The 26885-nt window shown below is 36.3% G+C and overlaps 1 protein-coding gene across 1 annotated transcript in view; it reads left to right on the top strand.

Annotated features, from left to right (window-relative positions):
* The window catches only part of GRAMD1C (GRAM domain containing 1C), an 81603-nt gene that overhangs the window by 10641 nt on the left and 44077 nt on the right, over positions 1 to 26885 (top strand). Inside the window, exons 2-5 of the mRNA XM_033855819.2 lie at positions 3015 to 3099; positions 12869 to 12972; positions 13566 to 13661; positions 18696 to 18776. Coding sequence (XP_033711710.1) covers positions 3015 to 3099; positions 12869 to 12972; positions 13566 to 13661; positions 18696 to 18776 — 366 coding nt within the window. The remainder of the gene's footprint in view (positions 1 to 3014; positions 3100 to 12868; positions 12973 to 13565; positions 13662 to 18695; positions 18777 to 26885) is intronic.

Below are 26885 nucleotides of genomic sequence, written 5' to 3'. Positions count from 1 at the left end.
TAGTCTTTTATGACTAATGTACCAAGTTAATTTACTGTTAACTTTTACACTTTCTCTTATTCCAGTCTGCTATCAAAACTGCCTTAAAAATCTGCTTATGAGGTTATGGAGTGTGCCATAGGTACTAATCAGTGAGACTCTCCAGGTCATTTTTGACTAGCTGCTGCCAGCCATTAGGAGTTTTGGACTGCAAGATGCTAGTTTATTGAATTTTACTGTATTGACATGTATAAATATGCACCAAAAGTGTTGGAATTACTTAGAATGAGAAGATTGTTATATTTTGAAAATTATTTTAGACAAAGAAGAAGTTGGGACCTTCAAGGACGGATACTTTAAAATATATATATATATATATATATATATATATATATATATATGCTTCACACACACACACACAAATATATATATATATTAGACACACTGCGCGGCTTGTGGGATCTTTGTTCCCCGACCAGGGATGGAACCCGGGGCCCTGGCAGGGAGAGTGCCGAGTCTTTAACCACTCTGATTGCCGTGGCTAGGACTTCCAAAACTATGTTGAATAATAGTGGCGAGAGTGGACATCCTTGTGTTTTTCCTGATCTTATAGGAAATGCTTTCAGTTTTTCACCATTGAGAATGATGTTTGCTGTGGGTTTGTCGTATATGGCCTTCATTATGTTGAGGTAGGTTCCCTCTATGCCCACTTTCTGAAGAGTTTTTATCATAAATGGGTGTTGAATTTTGTCAAAAGCTTTTTCTGCATCTATTGAGATGATCATATGGTTTTTATTCTTCAATTTGTTAATATGGTGTATCACATTGATTGATTCACGTATATTGAAGAATCCTTGCATCCCTGGGATAAATCCCACTTGATCATGGTGTATGATCATTTTAATGTGTTGTTGGATTCTGTTTGCTAGTATTTTGTTGAGGATTTTTGCATCTCTATTCATCAGTGATATTGGTCTGTGATTTGCTTTTTTTGTAGTATCTTTGTCTGGTGTTGGTATCAGGGTGATTGTGGCCTCGTAGAATGAGTTAGGGAGTGTTCCTTCCTCTGCAATTTTTTGGAAGAGTTTGAGAAGGACGGGTGTTAGCTCTTCTCTAAATGTTTGATAGAACTCACCTGTGAAGCCATCTGGTCCTGGGCTTTTGTTTGTTGGAAGATTTTAAATCACAGTTTCAATTTCATTACTTGTGATTGGTCTGTTCATATTTTCCATTTCTTCCGGGTTCAGTCTTGGAAGGTTATACGTTTCTAAGAATTTGTCCATTTCTTCCAGGTTGTCCATTTTATTGGCATAGAGTTGCTTGTAGTAGTCTCTTAGGATGCTTTGTATTTCTGCGGTGTCCGTTGTAACTTCTCCTTTTTCATTTCTAATTTTATTGATTTGAGTCCTCTTCCTCTTTTTCTTGTCATTAGTTCTTTGAAAATATTTTAAATAACTGCTTTGATATCTTTGCTAGATGCAATATCTGGGAACCATGAAAGACTCTATTGCCTGCTTATCTCTTTTCTTATTATGAGTCACATTTTCCTATTTCTTTTCATGTTTCATAAGTTTTTTGAAAATTGGACAACATAGGGACTTCCCTGGTGGTGCAGTGGTTAAGAATCGCCTGCCGATGCAGGGGACACGGTTCAACCCCTGGTCTGGGAAGATCCCACATGCCGCAGAGCAACTAAGCCCGTGTGCCACAACTACTGAGCCTGCGCTCTAGGGCCCGCGAGCCACAACTACTGAAGCCCACTTGCCTGAGCCCGTGCTCCACACCAAGAGAAGCCACTGCAATGAGAAGCTCGCACACCGCAATGAAGAGTAGCCCCTGCTCGCCGCAACTAGAGAAAGCCCGTGCAGCAACGAAGACCCAACACAGTCATAAATAAATAAATAAAATTAATTACAAAGAAAGAAAATTGGATAATATAGATAACATATTGTAGCAGCTGTGGATTCTGATTGCATCCTTTCTACCGCTAAAGCTTGTCATTGCTAATTTCTGTTTAGTAACTTGCCTAGAGTGAATCTGTGAAATATGTTTGTCCTGTGGTATGTGGAAGCAAATGTCTTTGCTCAGTTTATTGTTGTTGTTTTACTTTTAAGCCAATCATTGGTGAGAAATTGTGCTCAAAGACAGAGCCAGTAAGCCTTTTCCCTGCTGCTGACAGATCTGTGTGTAGATTGGGTAGTGCATTCGAAATTCAGATCATTTTCAAGTTTGTCCCAGTTTTAATGTTCCACTGGGACTTCTTGTATCTCCATCCTGGAATGTGTGGATAGTTTGGGATTTCTCCAATCTCTGTTACACATGCGTGTAGTCCCTGTTTATTTAGGAGTACATGGAGAGGTTATCAAGTTCATCTGTGGCTGTCTCTCTTCTAAGATCTCTCTGTTAACACCCCCTACTGATCTGACAGTATGCTTGTTTGTTGTCCTAAATGGGACTTCAACCTCCACACGCTTGGAAAGCTTCAGAATTTTTCCTTTCACTTCTGGGACAGGTTTTCTGCTTTCCACTCTGAATCAGCTAAGTTCTGAGCTGCTAGTTTTCATGGCCTGTTCCACCTTTGTAGAAGTACTGTACTGACTTAACTTGTTGGGGAGGAAGAGTAATGCGAGCAGGCCCAGGAAAGAGTGCCACAGACTTCTGATGCTCATACGCAGGTTCAGTAGATTTTCCTGAGAAAATATTTCTCCATTTATTGTATGCCTTTAGTCAGTTTCCAATCATTTGAGATGATTGTTTTTGACAGTTGTTTTTTTTTTTTTCCCCCAACTGTATATTTGACTTTGCAGGGAGGATTTGCCAAAGTCCTCACTCCATCATCCTGGAAGCATCCTTTGCTTCCTTTTGGTGTTTTTTGAAATGTTTATGTGGTTTTTCATATAAAGACAAACAAAAATATTGCATAAAAAGTGTATAATTTTAAAGTCCATTTTAATTTTATTTTCTAAGATACTACAATTCAGTTCATTTAATGATGATCATAATTAAACAGAAAATTAATTTTTTTATTGTTGCAGGTTTCAAGTTCTGCCTATAAAGACAGGAATGAGGAGTATAAAAGACAGTTCACACATCTACCTGATACAGAGAAGCTGATAGCAGGTAAAAAGCCAGGAAGTTACAAAAAACCCTTTTACTACCACATCAAAGTAGAGCTGATGAGTGACAATATTTGTAGAAAATTTAAGCCTTTATGCTACATAGAAACTATTTTTTTTTTTTTTTTTGCGGTACGCGGGCCTCTCACTGTTGCGGCCTCTCCCGTTGCGGAGCGCAGGCTCCGGACACGCAGGCTCAGCGGCCATGGCTCACGGGCCCAGCCGCTCCGCGGCATGTGGGATCCTCCCTGACCGGGGCACGAACCTATGTCCCCTGCACCGGCAGGCGGACTCTCAACCACTGCGCCACCAGGGAGGCCCCAGAAACTATTTTTTGAGATAAGCAGCATCTTATCATCTGTAATTAGACAATGTAAAACTAAGTTGTAATTCAGGGAGGCGTGATTTCTGCGGTATTAAGTACAATTGACCCTTGAACATTGAAGGAGTTAGGAGCGCTGACTCTGCAGTCAAAAATCCACGTGTAACTTATAGTCAGCCCTTCATATCTGCTGTCCCTCTGTGTCTGTGGTTCTGCATCCATAGATTCGACCAACCACAGATCTTGTAGTACTGTAGTATTTACTATTAAAAAAAACTTGCATATAAGTCCACCCACACAGTTCAAACCCATGTTATTCAAGGGTCAATTATACTCGCTAAAAAATAGACCTAAGAGGAAATGATTTGTCAGTTTCTTCTAGTGCTTGTTTCATATGGTTTTGTAGGGAAAGTTTAAATCTGATGTTCAGTATATATTACTGTTCCTCAGAAAAAAGTGCTCCTTAGCAGATATAGAGCAATTTTATAAAATCTTTTAGGGCTTTATCATTATTCATATAGTCTTTCAGGTAGAATTTTTTTGAAATAGGCCTTAAGAGGAAAAATTTAGTTATAGAACTTATAAAAGTGCTTTATTTTTGCTATAAGTATAATATAGATTCTTTACCATCAGAATACTGAAGTTGGCTTTAGTTTTAGTACATATTTCATTTAAACCATTTATTCATGGGAATTTCTCAGATTTCTGGTGCTGTTGGTTAATATTCAATTCAATGTAACTGAATTTCTAGAGAGTTCGATTTAGTTCTTTAAATACCAAAGAAATGAATCAAAACAATTTTTAAAAAGATTGGAATGTAATATAGTCTCACGATAATAGAGTGTATGGTAAAAAAGTGAAAGATCGTTTCACCCAAGACCACTCTGACCTTCTTCCTGGGTGATAACCACTTTTAGCAATTTCTTATGTCTATTTCCAGAAATTTTCTGTATGTATATCAAGAGGAATATAAGAGAACTTAAATGGGAACACACTGTGCTTACTGTTTTCAGTCCTGTTTAGAGCTCTATTAGCACTACTTATGGATCCACTTCATTCTTTTAATGGCTGCCTAGCAGTCAATTGAATGAATTTTGTACCATAATTTGTTTAATAAATCCCCTCCTGATGGACATTTTGATTGCTTCCTGTCTTTTGCTATTACCACTAATGCTACACTGAACCTTCATGTTCATTTGTTTTGGCACGTACGTGCCACATGTATTGTAGGTTAAATTCCTTGAAGTGGAATTGTGACTAAAAGGTAATGAGCATTTAAAAGGTTTATACTGTTGCCAAGTTATCCTCCAAAAAGGCTACACCAATATTCATTCTCATCAACAGTGTATGTAAGTATCTGTTGTGGCACACCTCAGGAACTTGGCTTTAGCAAAATTTGGTAGATAGAAATTGTATTTACATATGCATTTCTTTAATTAGGAGGGAGGTTGAACATCTATAAATCGTTTGTATTTTTCTGTGAACCTTTCTTTTCATAAACTTTGCCCATTTTTCTAGCAGTTATTTGTCTTTTTCTTGTAATAGCTTGTTAGATATTAAAAAAAATTAGATATTTTTAGGGCTTCCCTGGTGGCGCAGTGGTTAAGAGTCTGCCTGCCGATGCAGGGGACATGGGTTCGTGCCCCGGTCATGGCCATTGAGCCTGCGCATCCGGAGCCTGTGCTCCGCAACGGGAGAGGCCACAACAGTGAGAGGCCCACATACAGAAAAAAAAAAAAAAAAGATATTTTTCACATGTTGTTGCAAATGTGTCTTGCCAGTTTTGTCACTTGAAATCAAATACTTTTCATGGAAACCTTTATAAAATACTTTATACTCATCACTGCTTTCTTGAAAGAAATTAATCTGATAATACAGTGATATATACTCACTATAAAGCATTAAAGCCATACAGAAATGTATAAAGAAAAAATTGAAAATCATTGGTGATCCTACTACCTATATGTAATTTTGCTTAATATTTTGTAGATATCTTTCAGTATGTATATTTGCTTTTAAAAATTTACATTTTTAGTGTTTTTCCTCACTCACTGCTATAATAAACTTGTTCATTGTATAAAATTTGGAAAATACAGGTATTTACAAAGTAGAAATCTAAAACCACCTATAATTGTACTATCTGGAAATAATGACACACATATCTATACAAATTAAAATATCTAATTGGTATCATTCTGTACAAATTGCTTTAAGTTCTTCGATTTAACCACATATTGGATCACTGTCTTCTGAAACAGAGAATCTTAAATTTAATTTAAACTTTTATTTTAAAAAACAACTCATTGTCATTTCAAATCCACAATATTATACTTTATAGGCTAGTTCAATAAATATTTATTAGTACTCAGTATGTGCCACACACCATACTGTTTCTGAAGAACTTGGAGTGTGGTGGGAGAGCAAACACATATAAACAAATCACTATGATTCAGGGTGATATGAACAGTTTTAACAAGGTACAGAAGTGGTACAAAGGAAGACATATGTTGGAGGAAGGCAAGTATTTTAATTTTGGGCATGTTGAGGTTGAGTTGCCAAGACAACTAAAACAAAATATATATATATACATATATATGTGTATATATATAATATAAATATTATCTGGAAATAAAGATTAATGTATACCACAGTAACCTTCTAACTTGTCTCTCCCCTATTCTTATGTGCCTTCAATCTATTCAATACTGTAGCTATAGTGGTTTTTCTAAGATGCAAATCTGATCAGATTATAACCCTTCATGGATAGTATTCCAATGACCTTAGAATAAAGCTTGACTGCCTGACTTACGTGGCCTTTCATATATGTTAAATATCCTCTCGTCCCTCATCCTTCATCAAGGTCCCTTCAGTCTCTAGCCTTCTGAAGGCAGCCTTCTTTAGATATGTCATTTCCTTTTGTTTTCAGGCCTTTTTACTTCAGTTTGCCTAGAACTGTTTTCCCTCCTCTGTACCTGGCTATCTTTTGTCTATATATTTTTAAATATATATTTATGTATTGTATATATTTACATATATATTTTATTTGTATATTTCTCATTTAGCAATGCCTTTACTGTAAATTTGACTGGATTGGTACAGCTCTCGTATTCAGCTACTGCTCACCAGAGTAACAGTAGTAGTAGTTAAAATACTGAAACACTGACTGGTAAATAGCCACTGCCTTTAGCCCCCCAAGTGACTCCTCATACCTTAGCTCTCCTGGCTTCTCTTCTAGGATTCCCAGGGCCTTCCCATGATCCAGCAATGAAGGGTTTTATATCTGACATAGAAAGGTCCCTGTAGGACTCTGATCCAACACTATGGTTGGTGATCAGTGCTGTTACTTTAAATATCACCTCTGGATAGATGCCTCCACTCTGTGTTCCCTTAAGTGCCTTGCACTTTTCTCTATCATATATTTACATAACCATTATATATATTGTTTGCTATTGTAACCCTGATACCAAGGTCAGTACTCGACTTATAATAATGGGTGCTCAGTGATTGAATGGATGGTTGATGGATAGAGGAATGAGTGAGTAAATGAATATCAATGTCACTTAAAATCAGGAGAATAGATGAGCTCAACCATGGATAACATATAGAGTTAAAAGAACACTAACAAAAGAATCATGGCAGCAGTAGAAGAAGAAAATCCAGTAAAAAAATTCAGAAGGAAAGGTCAAATAATGTGTGAAGATCCAGAAGAAAGGAGTATCACAGTGTTTCAGGGTGCAACGAGTTGTAAGAATCAGAATAATTTAACAGTGTGAAATACAGTTGAACGAAATGAAAATAACAGTTTGTGGGACTGATCTAAAGTAACTATATAGAGGAAATGTATAGTGTTAAATGAATATATTAAAAAACAAAAAGGAAGTAAAATCAGTAACCTACGCTTACCCCTAATAAATCTATAATAGAAGAGGAAACTAAACCTAAAGCAAACAAAGGGAAAGAAATGATAAAGACCAGAGCATAAATTAATAAAATTAAAAATAGAGAAAACCAATGAAGCAAAAGCTGGTTCTCTGAAAAGATGAATAAAATTGAGAGACTGAGAGCCTGGTTGACCAAGAAAAATGACAGATGAAACATATTACCAATATCAGGAATGGAAAAGAGGCCATCACTACTGATCCCATGGATAGTAAAAGGATAATAAGGAAATACTATGAACAACTCTATGCCCATAATGCAGTAATTTAGATAAAATAGACTAATTCTTTGAAAAATACAAACTACCAAACATCACACAAGAAGAAATGTATAGCTGGAATAGTCCCATACCTAGTAAAGAAATTGAATTTGTAGTTAAGAACCTTCCATAAAAAGAAAACTTGGTCTAGATAGTGTCACTGGTGAATTCTATCAACCATTTATAGAAGAAATAGTACCATCCATTCCAGAAAATAAGAAGGATCACTTCCCAACTCATTTTATGAGACTAGTATTACCAAAATACCAAAACCAGACAGAAACATTGCAAGAAAAGACCAATATCTGTCATGAACATAGAAATAAAAAGTTGAAACAAAATATTAGCAAATGAAATTCAGCATTTATAAAAGGGATTATAGATTATGACCAAGTGAGGTTCATTCCAGGAATGCAAGGCTGCTTAAACACTTAAAAAAAAAAATCAATGAAATTTATCATCTTAACAGACCAACTATGGAAAACCATGTGATCGTCTCAATAGATGCAGAAAAAGTGTTTGACAAAATTCAACATTCATTCATAAGAAATCTCTCAGCAAGTTAGGGATAGCACTTCAATCTCCTTAGAAGTAGCTATGAAAAACCTACAGCTAACATCATACTTAATGATGAGAGAGTGAATGCTTTCCACTTAAAATTAGAAACTAGGCAAAGATGTCCTCTCTCACTACTCCTACTCAGCATTGTACTCGAAGTTGTAAGTATAATGAGTGAATTAGACTTGAAAAGGGAATAAAAGGCATATACATTGGAAGAACAGGAAAAAACCTAACTTTATTGCCAGTAGACATGATTACTCATATAGAAAATCTCAGATAATCTACAAAAAACTTCTAGATTTAATGAGTGAATTTAGTAAAGTCTCAGGATTGAAGGTCATTTGAAGGTAAAATAAAGGGTCATATTTATATGTACTAGCAAAGAACAATTGGAATTCAAATTTTAAAAATACCATTTACATCAGAACTTACCAATGATGAAGCATTTAGGTATAAATCTAACACATATGCAGGCTCTATATGCTGACAACTGTAACACATTGACAAAAGAAGTCTAAATAAATGTTTATAGATTGAAAGACTCAATATTGTTAAGATCTCAATGAAAAATCCCAGCAAGCTTTTTCATAGATGAGTAAAATGACAAACTGATTCTAAAATTTATACAGAAAAACAAAGGAATTAGAATAGCCAAAATAATTCTGAAAAAGAAGAACAAAGCTGGAAGACACACATTACTCAATTTCAAGACTTATTATGAAACTACAGTAATCAGGAAAGTCTGAGATTTGCCAAAGGACAGACATTTAGATAAATGGAACAGAAAAAAGTCCAGATATAAATTCATACAAATATTGTGAACTGATTTTTGACAAAGGTGCAAAGGCAATTCAATGGAGAAAAGTTAGTCTTTTCAACAAATGGTGCTGGAACAATTAGACGTCCATATGCAGAAAAGCAAACCTTGATGCCTGCCTTACACTTTTTACGGAAATTACCTCAAAATGGATCATAGAACTAAATGTAAACTGTAAAACTTTAGAACTTCTAGAAGAAAACATCTGGGTTTTTCTAGAGGAAATCTCTATGAACTAGGATTCGATGGTGAATTTTTAGATGTAATACCAATAGCATGATTCATACAAGAAAAGAATTGATAAATTGTACTTTCTTTGCTCTGCAAAAGATGCTTTTTAGAGAGTGAAAATATAAGATGCAGGGAGAAAACAGTTGTTAATCACATATCTGATTTTTTCTTTTTAAAGAAACACTTCTATCCAGAATAGAAACTATTCTTAAAAGTTAACAGTAAGAACACAAACAACCCAATTAAAAAATAGGCAGATGCTTTACCAAAGGAGATATATGGATAGCAAATAAGCATATTAAAAATTGCACACTATCATTTGTCATTGGGAAATACAAATTAAAAGCACAATTAAATAAACAGCATAGCTAATAGTCTTACTAAAATTAAAAACAGGGACTTCCCTGGTGGTCCACTGGTGAAGAACCCACCTTCCAATGCAGGGGACGTGGGTTCGATCCCTGGTCAGGGAACTAATATCCTGCATGTCTCAGGGCAACTAAGCCCACGTACCACAACTACTGAGCCCATGCACCTCAACGAGAGAGCCCGAGTGCCCTGCAGCCCATGCACCACAACTAGAGAGAAAAAAACCTGCATGCCACAACTAGAGAGAAGCCCGAGCACCACAAGGAAGAGCCTGCGTGCCTCAACAAAAGACCCCATGTGCCGCAACTAAGACCTGATGCAGCCAAAAATAAATAAATAAAAAGTATTAAAAAATTAAATTAAATTAAAAAACAAAAACAAAACAACTGACAATACCAAATGATGATGAGGCTGCAAAGCAATAGCAGCTCCACTGTTGGAAGATGTGGGTGACTGTGGCTGACCTCTACCATAGGGAGTTCACCAGCCAGTTATTTGATATCTGTCCCTGTTCTAGCTGTCCCTCTTTGTACCTGCTGATTCTAATTGTGAAGTCTCTCTGGGGTGGCATAGGGAAGAGCGGCTGTTATCTCTGCTGCAGCCTTCCCGTATATTTTTTGAGCTGAGGCTTTCTCCACGCTGTGGTTTATACATTTTTATCCGCTTTTTGTCTTCTAAAATTTATCAAAACTTCTAGTTTTTATACCCACCCCTCAGCATTGTTACGAATTTAATCTCTTTCATACGTCTTCCCTGTCATTTCAAAGGAATTTTGGAGCAAGAGGGGAAGTAGACACATGTCAACTTAGACCGGAAGTTCTATGTACTAGTTTTGTACTAAAATAACAATATTTACACTGCTAAATATGTTTGTTGATTTGAATGTATTCACCTTAGGAGAATGCTTTTTTCAGTGATGTCATTGCTCAAAACATTTTTTAATTCTCTGATTAAATGAGTGAACAAGGCAGATTTTCATGCTGGAACATGTGTTGGGAAAATATAATTAAAAACAAAATATCCTACCACCCCAGAAAACCTCTCCACAAAAGTAAAAGAGAAAGAAAACACTTGGTTTTATTATTGAATAAACATTAAACTAGAATGTGATGTGCATCACAGGCAGTCTGCAAAAGACATTGTGAAGGCAGAAAGAAATCTCACCCTTTTATATAGGCAGGCAGGTACAACCATTACATGTTCTAAAGGTAAATGGTAATTAGTCCTGGGCTTCCCTGGTGACGCAGTGGTTAAGAATCTGCCTGCCAATGCAAGGGACACAGGTTCAATCTCTGGTCTGGGAAGATCCCACATGCCGTGGAGCAACTAAGCCCATGCGCGCTCCACAACTACTGAAGCCCATGTGCCTAGAGGCCATGCTCCGAAACAAGAGAAGCCACTGCAATGAGAAGCCCGGCGCACTGCAACAAAGAGTAGCTTCCGCTCGCTGAAGCTAGAGAATGCCCACGTGCAGCAATGAAGACCCAACACAGCTAAAAAAAATAAATTAAAAAAAAAATTTTTTTTTCATTTCTTGCCTAGGACATATTGCTAGGAAACTATCTTACAAAAAATCAATTTTCGTGAGGTATAAGTTTACTACAATAAAACACACCTGTTTTAGGGAGACTGTTTTTAAAAACCACTGGAAAAAATCTGTCAATCTATATCAATTAGTCTTCAGTTAAAATGTTAGCATAGCTTTGAATAGAGTTAATGTAAAATAGTGCAGCGGTTCTCAAAATGTGGTCCACAGACTAGCAAAGTTGTCATCATCTGGGACCTTGCTAGACTTGCGGACTCTGCCCCCAGCCCAGATGTATTTAATCAGAAACTCAGGGAGGGGCCTAGCAATCTGTGTTTTAATAAATCTACCAGGTAATTCTGATCTGATATTTGAGAGGCATGGAATTAATAAAGTGTTTCAGCGTTTTAGATAAAAATTTCAGGATACTTCAAGGTGACCTTTAGCCCCGTCCCTGTTTTAGAGATGCATACTAGTAAAAGAGTAACTTAATCTGCTTATTTACTAGGATTTTTTTCTTTTTTTTGGTTTGATGGCATCTCAGTTTTGTTTTGCTGAAGGAAGCACTGTGAAAGACTGCATTCCTTTGCTCTATTTTTAGTGTTTGCTTAGAAATTTACCACAAGCAAATTGAAATATTTTAAGGTTCATAACCTCAATAACTTTTTCCTAAAATTGCTAATCACTTTATATAGTTTTAAAATTTATCAATTAAACTAAATCTCTTCACAGCAGCTCTTTATATCTTATATTATTAATAATTTAGCAATGCTATTTACTTTAGTCACAGAGACAGGTCTTAATCTTAGAGGCATAGTATTAACTTGCTTGTAGACAGTGGCATTTACCAGAGCACTCTTGATTTTGCTGGATTATAGTGCTGAGGTAGAGAGGATCAAACTTGAAACTAAACTTAAAATGTATACAATTTTTAGAGTCATCCTTGCTCCCTCCCTCACCCTCATCCAACATCTAATTAGTTACCAATTCCCCATCAGTACTACCCCTTAAATATCTCTGAATCTAACTACTTCTTTCTCTAGTACTGTCATCTTTTGGTCTGAGCCACCATCAGTTCCCCCCTGGATTTCCAACTGATTTATCTGAATCCATACTCACAGTGTGAATAAAGTGGTCTTTAATAACATACATCTGATCATGTCCTCCCACTTAAAACTCATCGATGGCTTTTCATAAAATCCACGCTATGCCATGGCCTGTGAGGCCTTATATGAGCTAGCTTCTCCAGCTTCTCTAGCAAGAGATCTATCTTTGTATAGTTGCTCAAAGATGTTGTTTCTTTCTACCACAGGGCCTTTGCACATGCTGTTCCCTCATGTTCCTGCTGACCCTTTGTTGATCTTCAGATCTCAGTTTATAGATTACTTTTTCTGGAGAACTTTTCCATGTATACTCTCCCTGCCCACTCCCCCATACCTGTATACCCTTTGCTATATGCTCTCAGCTTTCTCCACACTTTGGTCATTATACTTATTTTTCTATTTGTTTATTGTATGCCTTCCCCTCTAGACAGTGTTCCATGAGGGCAAGGTCCATTTCTGGTAACCCTAGTGACTAGCAAAATATCTGGTGTATAGTGCCCAAAGTATAGGAATAAGTGAATGAATGAATGAATGAACTAATGAACAAAGTGATGACTTTCCATGTGTTCAAGTAGTATAAGATTTATGAAGTTGCCACATTTTTTTGTTACTAACCTGTTCCTTATTATTACTATTTTTTAATGTAGATTATGCTTGTGCTCTTCAGAGGGACATTTTGCTTCAGGGACGATTATACCTTTCAGAAAACTGGCTATGTTTCTATAGCAACATCTTCAGATGGGAGACTACAGTAAGATGTATTTTCATTTGATTTGCTGATACAAATAGTTGCATAGATAGAAATGTATACAGTCCTTCTGAAAACAATGTACTTTAGATTTCAAAGTAAGTTAAATGTATTTATCTATACTTGTATACATCTAAATATATTTATGTGTAGTATAAGTGTGTAATATATTTTTCTTAATACATTGAGCTCCATTTGTGTATATTTAATATAGTTGGGAAGAGAGATTTCAGGTTGAAAAAAGCTTGAACATACCTCCTTTTGGCTGCCAAAAGCATGTCTTATGTGACAGACTGTCTGAATTTTTTGTGTGTATTAGTGTGTCTTTGTGTGTGTTAATGTGGAACATAAATACCCATGTGTCTTCTCACACTTTATCCTAATATTAGGTATAGGAGCTGATGGAGGAAATTACTGAAGGGAAGAATATCTGTTCACCGTGTTTATCTCAGAGAATGCGGGCATGTGCTTATTAACTCCTTTAGGTTTTTCACCTGAATATTCTGGACTAGATTGATGTAATACTTGGTATTTTGTGTTGTGTATGTTTCTGAGAAATTCGTTTTGCAATTTTTTATCCTTTTCTGTGTGTTTAGATTTCTATTGCTTTAAAGAACATAACCTTTATGACCAAGGAGAAGACCGCTCGACTCATCCCAAATGCTATCCAGATCTTTACAGAGGGTGAAAAGGTGAAAAACTTTTCTACCTTTGCCTTGTAACATAATGTGGAGAAAATCTGCCTCATACTGATCATCAATGTTGGGAATGTAAGCAGTTCTTCTTGGAGTTAGGAATATTTAATAGTATTTAATACTAGATTTCTGTATACTTAAATACTTATTGGTGACTAAATGACTGCTAAAATTTTTTGTAGTTTATAGTTTACAGAGAAATTTCTCCCATATTTTTCATTTCTTCATTATAAGAGGTAGGTAGGATAAGCCTTAGCAAATATCCTTATTATTTCTAAATACCCTATAATTCCATGATCGTTGTTTGGTCAATAATACCTGCACAATAGCAACTAATAAAAACCAGACTGAACCGAGATTTGGTAGCATACAAATAAACACATAATCACTACAATCTTTTTTAGAATGGGGATTTTCTTTAATTGCCATCATTTTTATTATCCACCTACAATATCCATCATTTCTTGGTATGAAGAATCTTTTTCTACCCACCTGGAAAATTGATACGGGCTCTGTATGTGACATAAGAAGCATAATGCCGAGAAAGAAAAAGAAATAAGGAAGGAAGGAAGGAAGGAAAAAAGGAAAGTATGGAAGGGAATGAAGGAGAAGAAGAAGGAAGAAAGGAAGGAAAGGAGGAAGGAAAGAAGGAAATGAAAGAGAAAAGAGGAAAGAGAGCGGGGGAGAGGGGAGAGAAACACGATCATGAGATTGAATCATTATGATGATACTTTTTAATCTTGTAAAGTTTCTTTCACATGCACTTTCAGTTTTCTTTTTAAACAATCTCATCCCTACAGAACACTGCCAGGTACAGTACAAAGAACTTTTCCCCTTTTAAACTATTTGAGAATAAGTTGTCACTCTGAAGACTTATCACTCCAGACATGATCCCAGGTAGTTTATCATGTATTTCTTTTTTTTTTTTTTTTAACATTTTTACAGTTTAATTTCAAAGAAAAATCTCAAGTTATATTTATTAGCAAACATATTTCAGCTAGGGAGTTTTTCATCCCCCAAAAAGATGGCAGATGGAAATGAACCTAATATGTGTTTAAAGAAAATATAGCATGTATTTCTAACAAAGACATTCTCCTACATAACCACCACATGACCGTCAAATTCAAGAAATTAACATTGATCATTATCACTGCTCAGTTCTCAAACCCGCTTCGGTTTCCTCAATTATCCCAATAAAATCCTTTATAGCAAATAGGCCCAGTTCAGAAATACCTATTACATTTAGCTGTCATGCTCTTTAATTTCCTTATTCTGGACTAGCCCCTTAGTCTTGCCTTAACTTTTGTGCCCTTGATGCTTCTAAAGATTATAGGTGAGTTATTTTGTAGGATATCCCTCAATTGTGTCTGTCTGATATTTTCTTATGATTAAGTTTAAGTTATACAATTTTGACAGAAATAACACAGAAGTGATACTCTCTTCTTTCCATTGCATCCTATCAAGTGGTACATGATTTAATTTCTACCATTACTGGTGATATTCACTTCGATCACTTGAATAAGGTGGTGTCTGCCAGATATTACTGTAAAGTTAGTCTGTGTTCCTTTGTAATAATGTTTTGTGGTCAGCTACTTTGAAACTATGTAAATATACTATGCCTCATAAAATGTATTCATTTATTTACTTATATCAATATGACCTCATAGCTTCTTATTTTATTCAATGAATTATAATCCATTGCTATCATTATTTATTCTGATGCTCAAATTGTCCCAAATTTGGCCAGTGGGAGCCCCCTCAAGCTGGCTCCGGTGTCCTTTTGACCATTCTCAGCATTATTTGAGCACTTTCTTGCTTTTTAGCACCAGATGTTACAGGTTTTCTCTGCCTCAGTCCTGGAATCAGCCATTTCTCCAAGAAGTCCTGTTTTCTTTTGGGGGAGACTGATATTTAGAAGCCAGTTTGTTCATTGCTATAGGGTGTCACTGTTTGAGCCCTCTAACTGGGCAGAACAAGGGGATATACAATATATATATAAATTACACACCTATATACATAATACGCACACGTATATTCCCACTTACACATCTACGTTTATCTGTCTATCTATGAATGGTAAATCACCAATTCACATGAATACCTCTAATTCTAGTCCAACAACACAGAGTTATTTTGACTTTTCCCCTTCATTTTTTTTTGGCTGCACCATGTGACATGTGGGATCTTAGTTCCCTGACCGGGATGGAACCCATGCCCCCTGCATTGGGAGTGCGGAATCTCAACCACTGGACTGCCGGGGAAATCCCTTTCCTTTTGTATTTGTAACTCCCTTCCCTGACTGAGAGAAACCAGGCTCCCATTATCCTTAATATATTTACTTTGATCAGTGGACCTGTATGTAACGCATCTTCATCTCCTCTGCCGCCCCTTCCCTACACTTGATTTCTGACACATAGAGTCAGGTTGCTGCCCATCCCACCACCACACTAGGGCTCTCATCCTGAAAAAGCTCTCCTCACCCTGCTTGGGCTCTGATACTCCACACAGGGCAGCCCTTCTACGAGGACAACCTCCTCATTCTTCTCTGGTGCTGACACCCTGCTTTGGGCTACTGCAGCTCCTCCGCCCCTGCCCTTACCTCTAGCGTGGATGCCTTGCTTTCCTCTGTTCCGCTAAACAGCTTTAGGGCCAAACTGTTCAGGAAGGGAACAAGACCTAAAATAAGCTTATTCTTTTTTTTTTTTTTTTTTTTTGCGGTACGCGGACCTCTCACTGCTGTGGCTTCTCCTGTTGCGGAGCACAGGCTCCGGACGCGCAGGCTCAGCGGCCATGGCTCACGGGCCCAGCCGCTCCGTGGCATGTGGGATCTTCCCGGACCAGGGCACGAACCCGTGTCCCCTGCATCGGCAGGCGGACTCTCAACCACTGCGCCACCAGGGAAGGCCAAGCATTTAAATTTTAATAATGATAACCACAGCTAGTATTTGCCGAACATACTTGTTCTAAATATTGTGCTAAGTTTTTTTTACATGTATTTTCTCATTTAGTTCTCACAAAAATTTGCTACTGAAATTATTCTCATTTTGTAGATGAGGAAACTAAAGAAAATAAAAGTGACTCAAAGTCATAGAACTGAGTGGTAGAACCAGGATATGAACCCAGGTAGTTTAATTGAAGAGACACTGGTCCTAACTACCTCACTGTATTGATTCAGTGATCTCTTTTACCATCATCATGGAGAAAAAAAAAATATACACTAAGTATTTATCCCTCCATGCACTGTATGGTTAAGGGAAGGTTAATCATTGTACTTTTAGTTGTTTTCGTTTCTAGCATACGTTCTATGCCCCAGCAGCTTAGAGATGTTATTATGCAGAACTCCTCACAAATTAAGGTTATTATTATAATAATTATTATTTGGCTGCGCTGCACAACTTATGGGATCTCAGTTCCCCAACCAGGGACTGAACCCAGGCCATGGCAGTGAAAGCCTGGAATCCTAACCAGTAGGCAACCAGGGAACTCTCTAAGGTTATTACAGAAGCAAGATATATTAGTAATTTTTTTTTTTTTTTGCCGTACGCGGGCCTCTCACTGCTGTGGCCTCTCCCGTTGCGGAGCCCAGGCTCCGGGCGCGCAGGCTCAACGGCCATGGCTCAGGGGCCCAGCCGCTCCGCGGCATGTGGGATCTTCCCGGACCGGGGCACGAACCTGCGTCACCTGCATCGGCAGGCGGACTCTCAACCACTGCGCCACCAGGGAAGCCCTATTAGTAAATTTTTGAAGTTGGATATCTAACAAGGAATAAAATAAGATGGTAATTTACATGGATTGCCCAGAAAGATGGGAGTGTTAAGGAGTTGAGAATGTGGTTTTGGTATATAAGAGTGGATAAAGTTGATAGCAAAGTATTTAGTTTAAAAAATGGGAATAATAAGCATAACACCATGGTGAAAAAGAGATGGACTAGGAGATTTTTCTTATCTATATATCTACATACAGGGTTGTAAGATTATTAAAATTTGGTCTAAGAAAAGGAGATAAAGGGTAGTAAATAGTGATCATTAGGTCACAATATTATATGTGTAATTGTGTTTGGAAGAGCTCCTAGATATATCCCCATGATAAAAAGTTTTGCTTTTTGAAGAATATTATATAAACTAGGTTTCAGTTTATTGACTGGAAAAATACTACTTTAAAACCTTTCTATGAAAAATATAAACACCTCAAATACTATTTTGTTTGGCATTTTATTTAATAAATCAAAAATGGAACTGAGCTTTCTCATTCCTAAAAATAGCCGGTCAGTCATGCAAAGTCACTAACTGGGGGATCAGAAGAGACGATCCACTGAGAGACTGTATTTAGTGCTGCCACTTGTCATATTTTCTCATAAAAGCCTATTATAAGGTACGACTTTGCAAAAATCATTTACATGCAGAGGAAGAGATGGGATTAAAAGCAAACATGGAATTATAGATTGAAGTATGCTATTTTTCTTATACAACATTGAAAGCAAAGTTTAGTGTTAACATGGGTGTTTTATATCTATCATTAATTGAGATTATGTACTTCTGGATTTTTTTAGAAGACTATGAAAGATGATATAATTTTAAATTAGGATCCTTAAAATAAATCTATCTCTGAAGTCCACTTGCAGTTTTCTCTTATTCTTTGTGTATATTTGGCTCAAACGGCCACCAAATTGTATCTCTCTGCAAAGTTCAGAATAAATAAAATTTTAATTTTTTTCATAAGTTTATTTAGATTGATTTTAATAATTAAACTACAATGGATGTAAATAGCTACCCAGTTCAAGCTCCTTTCCCTAGTAAATATTGATAAAGTTATTTTGCTGTAAGGTACAATTTTAAAAGACACCTTGTTCAGCACCAGTTATGTGGTTTTTTTCTATTATAATGAAAACTTTAACAAAAATTAGTATATAAAGTAGGCAGTGGTGACCTACTAGTTTGCTTTGACTATATCAAGTCACAGCAGACTGTCATGACAGATACTTTCCCTTTTTTTTCCATGACATTAAAATTGTCCTATTATTTGTCTTTGCAGTTTTTCTTCACATCTTTTGCTGCCAGGGATAGAAGTTACCTCAGTATCTTTAGGTTGTGGCAGAACGTACTGTTAGACAAGGTAAGTGTTCATACCAGAGGCTGGTGCTTGTTATAATAGCAACCTCTCAGTGTGTACCTAAACAGTGTTTGTGAGTTGAAAGCTCTTTTTTATTTTTCTGTGGTTAATTTTGACTAGACTATTCAAATCCAAGAAGAAACTTGAAGCAAAACAAAATCCATAGTTACAAGTTAAGATGTTAATTGTAATCCCCAGAGTAACCACCAAGAAAATAACTTAATAATAACTTACCATCCAAAATATGGTAAAAGAAACATAAAGGGAATGAAAATGGCACACTAGAAATATCTATTTAACACATAAGAAGGCAGTAATGGAGGAATAGAGGGACAAAAAAGACCTAATAAGATAGCAGACATTACATTAGCAAGAGGACAAATAGCAAGATAGCAGACATTACATTAAATGGTTAAACATAAGTGGATTAAACTCCTCAAGCAGAAGGCAGAGATAAACATGATCCAACTACATGCTATCTATAAGAGACACATTAGATTTTTTTATTTTTTATTTTTTTTAACATCTTTATTGGAGTATAATTGCCTTACAATGGTGTGTTAGTTTCTGCTTTATAACAAAGTGAATCAGCTATACATACACATATAACCCCATATCTCCCCCCTCTTGCGTCTCCCTCCCACCCTCCCTATCCCACCCCTCTAGGTGTTCACAAAGCACTGAGCTGATCTCCCTGTGCTATGCGGCTGCTTCCCACTAGCTATCTATTTTACATTTGGTAGTGTATATATGTACATGCCACTATCTCACTTCATCCCAGCTTACCCTTCCCCCTCCCCACGTCCTCAAGTCTATTCTCTACGTCTGCATCTTTATTCCTGTCCTGCCCCTAGGTTCTTCAGAATCATTTTCGTTTTTAGATTCCATATATAGACACATTAGATTTAAAGATAGAAACAGATGGAAAGTGAAAGGATAGAAAAAGATATACTATGGAAACAATATCCAAAAGAGAGCCGAAGTGACTATAGTTATATCAGACAAAATAAGCTTAAAGACAAAAATTAGTAGAGACAAGGAAGAATATTTTATAATAATAAAAAGGTCAATCCATCTGGAATTCATAATAATTATAGACTTATATGCATCTAATAAGAGAACTCTAAAATATATGGGACAGAAATAAATCACTACATAAAAATAAATAAATAAATAAGTTACATGGAACAAAAACTGGCAGAACTGAAGAGAAAAATAGACAATTTAACAATAATAGTTGGGAGATTTCAGTACCCCACTTTAAATGATGTATAGAATAACTAGACAGAAGATCAACAAGGAAATAGAAGATGAACAAAACTATATAACTAGAACTAAAAGACATCTGTGGAACATTCCACTCAAAACAGAATACACATCCTTCTCAAGTGTACATGGAACATTCTCAGACTAGACCATACACTAGGTCATAAAACAAGGCTTAATAAATTCAAAAGGATTGAAATAATACAAAATGTGTTCTCTGATCACAATGGAATGAAATTAGAATTCAGTAACAGAAGAAAATTTGGGAAATTTACAAAAAAGTGGGTATTAAGCATAACACGCCTAGAAAGCCAATGGTGAAAGAAGAAATCACAAGGGAAATTAGAAAATACTTTGAGTTAAATGAAAACAAAAACACAACATACCAAGACGTATAAGATACAGCTAAAGCAGGGCTTAAGAGGGGAATTTATAACTATAAACACCTATATTTAAAAAGAAGAGTGATCTCAAATCAATAAACTAACTTTCTACCTTAAGAAATGAGAAAAGAAAGAGGAAACTAAACTGAAAGCAAATAGAAGCAAGGAAATAATAAAGATTAGAAGAGAAATATATGGGACTTCACTGGTGGTGCAGTGGTTAAGAATCTGCCTGCCAATACAGGGGACATGGGTTCGATCCCTGGTTTGGGAAGATCCCACATGCCATGGAACAACTAAGCCCATGTCCCACAACTACTGAGCCTGTGCTCTAGAGCCTGCAAACCACAACTACTGAGCCTGTGTGCCACAACTACTGAAGCGTGCGTACCTAGAGCCCATGCTCTGCAACAAGAGAAGCCTGCACACCACAAAAAAGAGCGGCCCCCACTTACCGCAACTAGAGAAAGCCTGCATGCAGCAACAAAGACCCAATGCAACCAAAAATAATAAATAAATTTATAAAAAAAAGAGAAATGTATGAAATAAAGAATAGAAAAATAGTGATAATCAACAGAACCAAAAGTTCTTTATTTGAAAAGATCAACAAAATTGACAAACCTTTACCTAGGGTTACCAAGAAAAAATTAAAATTATTACATTCAGAAGTGAAAGTGGTAACATTACTACTGGCCTTACAAAAATAAAGGGTTTATACTATGAACAATTGTATGCCAAAAAATTAGTTAACCTAAATGAAATGGACAAATACCTAGAATGTCACAAACTATTAAAACTGACTCAATCAGAAATAGAAAATCTGAATAGACCTATAACAAGGAAAGAGATTGAATTAGTAATCAAAAATCTACCTACAGAGAAAAGCTCAGGCCCAGATGGTTTCATTGGTGAATCCTGCCAAATGTTACCGTAGAATTAATACCAATCTTTCAGTCTTTCACAAAGTATTCCAAGAAATTAAATAGGAGGGAACACTTCCCAACTCAGTCTATGAAGCCTGTATTACCTTGATACCAAAAACAGACAAAGAACATCACAAGAAAACTACAGACCAATATTTATGTTCATTGTGTCTATGAATGTAGACACAAAAATCCTCAAGAAAATATTAGCAAACCAAAGTCAGCAACATATAAAAAGATTATATGCCATGATTTATACAAGGTTGTTCAACATATGAAAATTGATCAATGCAATACACTATATTAGAATAGAGGACAAAAAACATGATCATCTCAATTAATACAGGAAAAATATTTGACAGAATCCAACATTCTTTCATGATAAAAAATAAAACAGGCTAGGGCTAGCAGGAAATTTCAACAGCATGATAAAATTCACACCTACATATTTAATGGTGAGAGACTAATGCTTCCGCCTTAAGGTCAGGAACAAGGCAAGGATGTCCTTTCTTGCCACGTCTGTTCAACATTGTATTGAAGGTTCTAGCCAGGGAAATTAGGCAAGAAAAAGAAGTAAAAGACATCCACATTAAAAATGAAGAAATAGAGACAGCAGAAGCAAGAAGAACTACAATCCTGCAGCCTGTGGAACAAAAACCACATTCACAGAAATATAGACAAGATGAAAAGGCAGAGGGCTGTGTACCAGATGAAGGAACAAGATAAAACCTCAGAAAAACAACTAAATGAAGTGGAGATAGGCAACCTTCCAGAAAAAGAATTCAGAATAATGATAGTGAAGATGATCCAGGACCTCGGAAAAAGTATGGAGGCAAAGATCGAGAAGATGCAAGAAATGTTAAACAAAGACCTAGAAGAATTAAAGAACAAACAAACAGAGATGAACAGTACAATAACTGAAATGAAAACTACACTAGAAGGAATCAATAGCAGAATAACTGAGGCAGAAGAAAGGATAAGTGACCTGGAAGACAGAATGGTGGAATTCACTGCTGCGGAACAGAACAAAGAAAAAAGAATGAAAAGAAATGAAAACAGCCTAAGAGACCTCTGGGACAACATTAAATGTATCAACATTTGAATTATAGGGGTCCCAGAGGAGAAGAGAGAGGGAAAGGACCCGAGAAAATATTTGAAGAGATTATAGTCGAAAACTTCCCTAACATGGGAAAGGAAATAGCCACCCAAGTCCAGGAAGCACAGAGAGTCCCATACAGGATAAACCCAAGGAGAAACACGTCGAGGCACATAGTAATCAAATTGGAAAAAATCAAAGACAAAGAAAAGTTATTGAAAGCAGCAAGGGAAAAACGACAAATAACATACAAGGGAACTCCCATAAGGTTAACAGCTGATTTCTCAGCAGAAACTCTACAAGCCAGAAGGGGGTGGCATGATATACTTAAAGTAATGAAAGGGAAGAACCTACAACCAAGATTACTCTACCCAGCAAGGATCTCATTCAGATTCGATGGAGAAATCAAAAGCTTTACAGAAAAGAAAAGCTAAGAGAATTCAGCACACCAAACCAGCTCTACAATAAATGCTAAAGGAATTTCTCTAAGTGGGAAACACAAGAGAAGAAAAGACCTACAAAAGCAAACCCAAAACAATTAAGAAAATGGTCACAGGAACATACATATCGATAATTACCTTAAACATGAATGGATTAAGTGCTCCAACCAAAAGACACAGGCTTGCTGAATGGATACAAAAACAAGACCCATCTATATGCTGTCTACAAGAGACCCACTTCAGACGTAGGGACACATACAGACTGAAAGTGAGGGGATGGAAAAAGATATTCCATGCAAATGGAAATCAAAAGAAAGCTGGAGTAGCAATACTCATATCAGATAAAATAGACTTTAAAATAAAGAATGTTACAAGAGTAAAGGAAGGACACTACATAATGATCAAGGGATCAATCCAAGAAGAATATATAACAATTATAAATATGTATGCACCCAACATAGGAGCACCTCAATACATAAGGCAACTGCTAACAGCTGTAAAAGAGGAAATCGACAGTAATACAATAATAGTGGGCGACTTTAACACCTCACTTACACCAATGGACAGATCATCCAAACAGAAATTAATAAGGAAACAGAAGCTTTAAATGACACAATAGACCAGATAGATTTAATTGATATTTATAGGGCATTCCATCCAAAAACAGCAGATTACGCTTTCTTCTCCAGTGCGCACGGAACATTCTCCAGCATAGATCACATCTTGGGTCACAAATCAAGCCTCAATAAGTTTAAGAAAATTGAAATCATATCAACCATCTTTTCTGACCACAATGCTCTGAGATTAGAAATCAATTACAGGGAGGAAAACGTAAAAAACACAAACACATGGAGTCTAAACAATACGTTACTAAATAACCAAGAGATCACTGAAGAAATCAAAGAGGAAATAAAAAAATGCCAGGAGACAAATGACAATGAAAACACGATGATCCAAAACCTATGGGATGCAGCAAAAGCAGTTCTAAGAGGGAAGTTTATAGCTGTACAAGCCTATTTCAAGAAACAGGAAACATCTCAAGTAAACAATCTAACATTACACCTAAAGGAACTAGAGAAAGAAGAACAAACAAAACCCAAAGTTAGCAGAAGGAAAGATATCATAAAGATCAGAGCAGAAATAAATGAAATAGAAACAAAGAAACAATAGCAAAGATCAATAATACTAAAAGCTGCTTCTTTGAGAAGATAAACAAAATTGAGAAACCATTAGCCAGACTCATCAAGAAAAAGAGGGAGAGGACTGAAATCAATAAAATTAGAAATGAAAAAGGAGAAGTTACAACAGAAACCACAGAAATACAAAGCATCCTAAGAGACTACTACAAGCAACTCTATGCCAATAAAATGGACAACCTGGAAGAAATGGACAGATTCTTAGAAAGGTATAACCTTCCAAGACTGAACCAGGAAGAAACAGAAAATATGAACAGACCAATCACAAGTAATGAAATTGAAACTGTGATTAAAAATCTTCCAACAAAGAAAAGTCCAGGACCGGATGGATTCACAGGTGAATTCTATCAAACATTTAGAGAAGAGCTAACACCCGTCCTTCTCAAACTCTTCCAAAAAATTGCAGAGGAAGGAACATTCCCTAACTCATTCTACGAGGCCACCATCACCCTGATACCAACACCAGACAGAGGTACTACAAAAGAATCAAATTACAGACCAATATCACTGATGAATATAGATGCAAAAATCCTCAACAAAATACTAGCAAACAGAATCCAACAACACATTAAAAGGATCATACATCATGATCAAGTGGGATTTATCCCAGGGATGCAAGGATTCTTCAATATATGTAAATCAATCAATGTGATACACCATAGTATCAAACTGAAGCATAAAAACCATATGATCATCTAAATAGATGCAGAAAAAGCTCTTGACAAAATTCAACACCCATTTATGATAAAAACTCTTCAGAACGTGGGCATAGAGGGAACCTACCTCAACATAATGAAGGCCATATACGACAAACCCACAGCAAACATCATTCTCAGTGGTGAAAAACTGAAAGCATTTCCTCTAAGATCAGGAACAAGACAAGGATGTCCACTCTCAGCACTCTTATTTAACATAGTTTTGGAAGTCCTAGCCATGGCAATCAGAGAAGAAAAAAAAATAAAAGGAATCCAAATAGGAAAAGAAGAAGTAAAACTGTCACTGTTTGCAGATGACATGATGCTATACATAGAGAATCATAAAAATGCCACCAGAAAACTACTAGAGCTAATCAATGAATTTGGTAAAGTTGCAGGATGCAAAATTAATACACAGAAATCTCTTGCATTCCTATACACTAACAACGAAAGATCATAAAGAGAAATTAAGGAAACACTCCCATTTACCACTGCAACAAAAAGAATAAAATACCTAGGAAGAAACCTACCTAGGGAGACAAAAGACCTGTATGCAGAAAACTATAAGACACTGGTGAAAGAAATGAAAGATGATACCAACAGATGGAGAGATAGACCATGTTCTTGGATTGGAAGAATCAATATTGTGAAAATGACTGTACAACCCAAAGCAATCTACAGATTCAGTGCAATCCCTATCAATTTACCAGTGGCATTTTTTACAGAACTAGAACAAAAAGTCTTAAAATTTGTATGGAGACACAGAAGACCCCGAATAGCCAAAGCAGTCTTGAGGGAAAAAAAGGGAGCTGGAGGAATCAGACTCCCTGACTTCAGACTATACTACAAAGCTACAGTAATCAAGACAATATGGTACTGGCACAAAAACAGAAACATCGATCAATGGAACAAGATACAAAGCCCAGAGATAAACCCATGCATCTATGGTCAACTAATCTATGACAAAGGAGGCAAGGATATACAATGGAGAAAAGACAGTCTCTTCAATAAGTGTTGCTGGGAAAACTGGACAGCTACATGTAAAAGAATGAAATTAGAACACTCCCTAACACCGTACACAAAAAAAACCTCAAAATTGATTCGAGACCTAAATGTAAGACCGGAAACTATAAAACTCTTAGAGGAAAACATAGGAAGAACACTCTTGACATAAATCACAGCAAGATCTTTTTTGATCCACCTCCTAGAGTAATGGAAAGAAAAACAAAAATAAACAAACGGGACCTAATGAAATTTAAAGCTTTTGCACAGCAAAGGAAACCATAAACAAGACGAAAAGACAACCGTCAGAATGGGAGAAAATATTTGCAAACAAATCAATGGACAAAGGATTAATCTCCAAAATATGTAAACAGCTCATGCAGCTCTATATTAAAGAAACAAACAACCCAATCCAAAAATTGGCAGAAGACCTAAATAGACATTTCTCCAAAGAAGATATACAGATGGCCAGGAAGCACATGAAAAGCTGCTCAACATTACTAATTATTAGAGAAATGCAAATCAAAACTACAATGAGGTATCACCTCACACCAGTTAGAATGGGCATCATCAGAAAATCTACAAACAACAAATGCTGGAGAGGGTGTGGAGAAAAGGGAACCCTCTTGCACTGTTGGTGGGAATGTGAATTGATACAGCCACTATGGAGAACAGTATGGTGGTTCCTTAAAAAACTAAAAATTGAATTACCATATGATCCAGCAATCCCACTACTGGGCATATACCCAGAGAAAACCATGATTCAAAAAGACACATGCACCCCAATATTCATTGCAGCACTATTTACAATAGCCAGGTCATGGAAGCAACCTAAATGCCCATCGACAGATGAATGGATAGAGAAGATGTGGTACATATGTACAATGGAATATTACTCAGCCATAAAAAGGAATGAAATTGAATCATTTGTTGAGACGTGGATGGATCTAGAGACTGTCATACGGAGTGAAGTAAGTCAGAAAGAGAAAAACAAATATTGCATTATTGTATTAATTTATGTATGTGGAACCTAGAAAAATGGTACAGATGAACCGGTTTGCAGGGCAGAAGTTGAGACACAGATGTAGAGAACAAACGTATGGACACCAAG

This window comes from Tursiops truncatus, chromosome 4 (assembly GCF_011762595.2).
Source record: "Tursiops truncatus isolate mTurTru1 chromosome 4, mTurTru1.mat.Y, whole genome shotgun sequence".
NCBI lineage: Eukaryota > Metazoa > Chordata > Mammalia > Artiodactyla > Delphinidae > Tursiops > Tursiops truncatus.
This window is presented reverse-complemented; position numbering and strand designations above follow the sequence as displayed.